At 33.8% G+C, this 6,499-nt stretch overlaps 1 protein-coding gene across 1 annotated transcript; it reads left to right on the forward strand.

Moving 5' to 3' along the window:
• The first annotated feature begins 254 nt into the window (after positions 1–254).
• LOC117318020 (dynein heavy chain 7, axonemal-like) lies at positions 255–4,280 on the forward strand. Its single transcript, XM_033872997.1, has 6 exons — positions 255–393; positions 1,715–1,904; positions 2,373–2,511; positions 3,216–3,321; positions 3,851–3,955; positions 4,173–4,280. Exons 1-6 carry the CDS (start codon positions 379–381, stop codon positions 4,278–4,280), a joined length of 663 nt encoding a protein of 220 aa, XP_033728888.1. The 5' UTR covers positions 255–378.
• The last annotated feature ends 2,219 nt before the right edge of the window (positions 4,281–6,499 follow it).

Genomic DNA, 6,499 nt, shown 5'->3' on the forward strand with positions numbered 1-6,499 from the left:
ACTGGAAGACCCTGAAAGCCAATATTTTTGTAAAACACTCTCTCATTTGTCTGTATTTTTGTTTGTTTCCCCCTTTTGAATAACCAGACTTAAATGGGCATTATATTTCTAGTATAGACTTGACATAGTTTTAATCGAAAGGAAAAGTCTATATACACCCAATTTATGCTTAGGTAATGTGATTCTGATTAAGGGGAAGTAACTCGTATAACTATTATCGCTTAGCAACGCGATAGCATAACCGCCATCTTGTCTATCGTGACAACTAGGCCTGTGAAGGCTAAAATATAAACAGAGGAGTTAACTACAAAATCCGTGTCAAATTGGCGGTGTCAACACATATATCGAGTCAGCGTCAATGAATACATTGGATCAACAATGACCGATGTGCAGGTAATGTCGATAAATATGGGTTAAAATATGTTTTTAATTAATTTGGCAGAGGGCCGAGTTCGAGAATGCTCATTATTGAATAGCAGGTGACATTGTCGCCGTATTTAGATTGTAAATGCGTAGTAGCAGTTTTGTTAATTTTGTTTTATTCGTTGTCTTTTGAACTATAATTTGTTGTTTTAATACTGCAATAGGTCCGCAATATGTCAAAAAACTCGTGAAATGTAAATTGTAATGGCTAGGAACCCTAACGCCATGAAAATATTGTATGGGTGATCGGGCCACTGTGAATTTCTAGTTCATTTCTTGCAATTCAGCCTCTCAAAACAAGAACATATACGATGTTTAAAGTAACGATTTACTTCATAAACTGGAACATTTACAGACTACAATAAATTATTGAAATTAGATAACACTAATCATTTGACCTGGTCCTCCATTACTAAGTTACCATGAACCAAACAATATAGAGTGTCTATATGGGAAAGTAAAATTGTTACAGGTTTATCTTGTTTATTTGTTTTAATCATTGTTCGTACTAGTGCTTTTTTGGGTATTGAGTGACTGTTATTTATTAAGAAACTACATGTAAGAGAATGGAGACAAACAAAAATAAATATCATAAGATCTCTGAAAAGTTAAATTAGTAGGGGCATGTCCCAAGTCAGATCAGAATAGTTTTAAATCTTCATAAAATTATCATTAGAATGCTTTGCCATACATTATGTAATCAGTCAATTTACTGAAAAAAGTCTACGTTGTAGATTATTAAGAATGCATGTAGATAATTTCAATTTTTGTGGTTACAAAAATGCTTATTCCAAGTGTACTGGCAATATATAAAATCAAAAATTCTGTCAGTTATCTATTCTGGATACTGTCATTTAGAAAACCCTGAATAGCTAATTCACATTTTATACAGTAACTACATGTAATGCAGAATATTTTAGGTGAGCTATGGTTGATAAATTTGCTTTTTGAAATATCTTCATTAAGCTACATTAAATATAACCATAGCAGTGAATCACTGTAATTCATTCTCTGAATTCTAAATGAATTAACAAAATGTTTATTTGGTGACAAACCCTGGTGATCTGACTGTCAAAATACAAACTCCTGAAGGCTCAATGTTAGCTGTTTGCAAGTATTCAAGTATCTTGTAACCTTACATGTGTTTGTGCAAAAAAATGTGGTTACATTTATGAAATAAAATGGTTCATGTTTGTTTGTTCCATGTTAAATCATTAAGAACTTCTAGTTTGAAAGTTTTTGTATCGATTGTTCTTTGTATCCATTTATGGTGTTTTGATGACTTTTTCAGGCGTCCCCTCGAAATGGGGCTGGAGGCAGTAAAGGAAAAGGTACAAATGACCCGATCAGGTTTTTGCCAGTTTTACCATCAAAAAGAAGTAAACCATCTTGGCAGCAAAGCCAGCCACTGTTTGAGCTGTCTGGTAAACCAGTGGAAGAGGATAAAAATGGAATAGATCTTGTTGGTGAACTGACATCAAGTAAGATCATTTAAATTTAATGACACTCAAAGTTTACTGTAAATTTGAATAGTTCTGAGGAGTAATGTTTGATTCATTATTTTATCATTTTTGTGAAATAATCTTTTTGGTTAAAAGTCGGTGTCATATCAGTTATTTAAAACTGTGGAAGTAAAAATAAAAAATATTATCATAATTTGATTGATATATTAATTTTCACATGTTAGTTATAGTCTTCATAATGTCAATTGGAATAAGATAATGTTCTACACTAAATTATGATCACAAAATATTTTATGCTAAAAATCTTCTGATCAAGGGCATGGTTAAGAATTACTTGTGACATTACTTACATGGTTACTTTCCTCTAGTTCAATGTAAACAATATCTAATACTGAGTATGTTCAATGTTAATGATATATAATACTGAGTATGTTCAATGTTAACAATATATAATACCGAGTATGTTCAATGTTCCGGTTTGTTTAGGAGAACCAAAAAGAAGGAAGACTGGTAAACTAAAACCATTAGACAAACAAAATGGCTCAACAAACGGCGATGTTACTCAGTTCCAGCAGCCAAAGAAAGACCGAGAGAATTTCAGGAAGGCTCTCGTTGATATCATCATGTATGTATGAGACTTAAAGGGATATATACATAATTGTACACACATATATAGCGAAATAATAATACACCCCGGGAAACATGGCATTTAATGCTTACTTGATGTAGGAGATAATTTGTTGTTTTATCGCAGGGCTTTTTCTCACCGGTTTGGGATGGGGTCTTTTTGTCTCTTTTTGGGAAGAAAATTGGTGAATTGAGAAAGATTTTTTCCAGGTGTAAACAGAAATTTTTCGGAATTTTGCTTTTGAGGTTTCCTATTAGATTACAAAACATACCCATTTTAAATTCGGCTGATAGCTGCAGTAGATTTTACAGAAGAATTCATTATTTATCAAAATCTCAGGCAGAAAAAAGTATTTACTGTTGATGTGATCTGTCGAAAACAAATTAATCAAATCTAGACATCAACATAAAACTGTTGAGCACATGTTCTGTTTAACTACAATTTTACACTCGCCGTGTATGTTACTAAATTGTATGGTTTTTATGTAAAGGCTAACTCTATATAGGTAGGACGTTCCTGGTAATTTATTCATAACATGTACATTCTTTTATGTTTGTTACATCTAGTAAATAAGAAAGGATCTACAGAATATTCATGTTTAAGGAACATCTGCCACAGTTTTGTTCAGTTAGTCAGAATTCTGGAAACTAATTCGATTGAATTAAAGTTATTTATTTTGCCCCGTTTTCCTTTCCTTTCAGGCAAGATGACCAGGGCTTGCCCCACAGTAGTACAGCATCTATGAATGGAGATCTGCCCCCTCTGTCCCGCACAGGTTCTCCCACAGGGGCCGAGAAAGATATCCTGGTAAGTCTCCAGATCTCTCTGGGTTACATGTAAAATACAAATTAGTCTATTTTGAGGATAAGATGAAACATGACAATTTCTGATGTGTGGACCACAATATCAACAAACACATTCATTAGAAAAGCATGCTGTTGTCGTATTTTTTCATCGTGTCTGTTTTGCTAAGTGTCTGTTTTAACAAGTGTCTATGTTTTACTAAATGTCCATGTTGTACTAAATGTCTATGTTTTACTATGTGTCCATGTTTTACTAAGTGTCCATGTTTTACTAAATATCTATGTTTTAATAAGTGTCCATGTTTTACTAAGTGTCCATGTTTTACTAAGTGTCGATGTATTACTACGTGTCCATGTTTTATTAAGTGTCCATGTTTTACTAAGTGTCCATGTTTTACTATGTCCATGTTTTAATAAGTGTCCATGTTTTACTAAGTGTCCATGTTTTACTAAGTATCCATGTTTTACTAACCTCACAAAGGACAAATGATGGTGGTGTAGAAACTAATCTGGAGTTGATTTTGTGATTTCAGCGTTATTACTACTACATCCATAATGGAATCGACACAGAACATGTGGCCCCCATGGAGGACTCCTGGCTGGAGAATGTCCTCAATCTGGTCCCATACGAACTAAAGGTATACAATCATGTTAATAAGATACTGTTAATGATAACAAAAATTACTGGTAATTTAGAATTAGTAATTCAAATCAGTAACATGTACATAGATTACAATGAAAACTTTTGCATATTTGCCATTTGCTTACTGGTGGAAGGTGTTTATTTAACACATTGTACTTCCTAAAACTTCTGTCAGCATTTTGAGTAATTTTTATGACATTTTCTTTAAACAGACAGGCCATGGAGAGACGATAGAAAATTTATCCGATGAGATGAGAGAAGACTATCTCCTCAGTGTGAAGAAGGCCATCGGTGAGTTTTCCTCACACATTTTTGTTTGATAATGTTTGGTGGCTTTGCATGATAGTATTTGATACTAACGAATGTTTATAAGAAAGTTTACAATGTTAAGAAAACTGGTTTCATTTACTTTAAAAAAACTGGTATTTGACCTATTGCTTTAAGTTTTTTTTACCTGGGTAGTTTTTATTAGGAATGTTTTACCAAGGTATTATGTGTAATCAGTGACAATTTGTTCATTGTGGAGAGCTTTCCTGATTTTTTTTTCTTACTTAATAACATAAAGTTTGAAAGAATAAATTATGATGTTTAACCACAGACATATAATGCTACACTGACATTGAACTAAGGGCCTTTATTTTCCACACAATTATTCTCCAAATTTCAGAGATAAAAACAACAATATATATATATATAGTTTCTGTTTTTCAAAAGTACAGATTCATATAAAGTATACCAGCTAAATTCATAAAGAAGGGGCTTTTGTCCAGGGGGGGGGGGGGGGGGGGGGGGCTAATGTCCGGGGGGGGGGGGGGGGAGGGCTTTCGTCCGGAGGGGCTTTTGTCCTAGGGGCTAATGTCCGGGGGGGGGGGGGGGGGGGGGGGGGGGCTAATGTCCGTGGGGGCTTTTGTCCTACACTCCAAATGAGTGTAGGACAAAATGAATGGATACTTCATGTGTTCATTGACGTTTTAAGATAATGTGTTCATTGACGTTTTAGGATATTCTAATGTAAGTCGTTCCATTAAACGTAATTTGTAAATGATGATCAACTGTAATGGTTAAGTCCGAGACCTATATATCACAGAAATTGTTAGCTTTAGTAAGTCTCGCTCCATCTCGCATGCCTCAATTGTTATCTGTCGCGAGATTTGGCTGTGCGCCTGAACACAACCACAGTGACAGACCGTCAATACTGTAAATAATATTAATAACGACTGTCTTGATAAGATAAAATTTACCTGAAATCTTTTTACCTGCCTCAACAAAAAATGTTGACCTTCATATTATGAGACTTTCAAAACGTTTCCGAACACAGACAATATTTTTGCAATGACAAAGTTTAGATGGTTTTTTATTCTATATTTTAAAGCGTCTTATTAAAATATCACAAACATATACATAAACCAACCGTAGGATCTTTCTCCTAATACTTTTTTTCTTTTTATTTTTAAACATATTTTTTCCTGGTTTTAATTTTCCTGAGAAGCTATATTTGATGTTCCTTAATTATCACTTGATACGGGATTATTACCACTGATAAAATAGCGTTTCATACCTCATGAAATTGGCTACAGATAATTATACAAATATCATATTATTAGGAACGTGTGAATTTGCTTGTGTACTCATCACTCTTTGTGAACATGTCACCCGATCACAGGTAAGTTATGAATTAAAGTCATCACAGGTAAGTTGCAAGTTGCTTTTGTCCGTATCTCTTTAATAATATATGAAGTTACTTAATTAAATCTGTGTACGTTTTTTTCATACAAAATGACGAATTTAGAAAAGAAACCATATGAAATCTATTCCGTGCATACCAGTACTTATAAAAGTATATCAAACTAGCAGCGGATGTGTTTCTTAATGAAGTAAAGCAAGGTTGTCGTGAAAGAGGTTTGTGGTATTCCAACTATCACTGATGAGGTGATGTTAGTGAGTTACTACACGATTTAAATTATTTACCCTCTGTTGTACGTTTTTCCAAAACCTTTCCTTTTTGCCGTGGTGAAGGAAACACATGTTAAAGACTTAGATGTATGGCTCACTCCAAATTCTAACTTTTCATTACATGTTAGATAAATGGTGATATATACGTCTCTGGTAAGGCCATGCCAATATTTGGATTTTTAAAACGTACTTGCAGGCCATTTACAAACGTGTCTGTTATCCGCTCTCTGTATATAAGTATGGTACGTATTCAGTTAGAATACTGCTCTGAAGTATGGTCACCATATCAAACAACACCCATACACCAGGTTGAAGTAATACAGAGAAAGTTCTGGAAGTCTCTGCATTAAATCAAAATTAAACTATAATAGTCTATCTTACTTACAAATGTGTACACAATCCAACTTTCCTAGTCTGGGATGTAGACGTAAATTCATATATTTCCGATGATATGTTTATTCAAATCTATACCTAGCCTACTTGATTGAACTTTGTAGTTATTTCACAGGAGAAATTAACTTTTTAGTTCCACGTCGGTTTTTAAGGTTGAGTAGCTCAACTCTGTTTTATCCGGCCTGTAAATGCC

Source organism: Pecten maximus, chromosome 19, assembly GCF_902652985.1.
Source record: "Pecten maximus chromosome 19, xPecMax1.1, whole genome shotgun sequence".
Classification (NCBI taxonomy): Eukaryota; Metazoa; Mollusca; class Bivalvia; order Pectinida; family Pectinidae; genus Pecten; species Pecten maximus.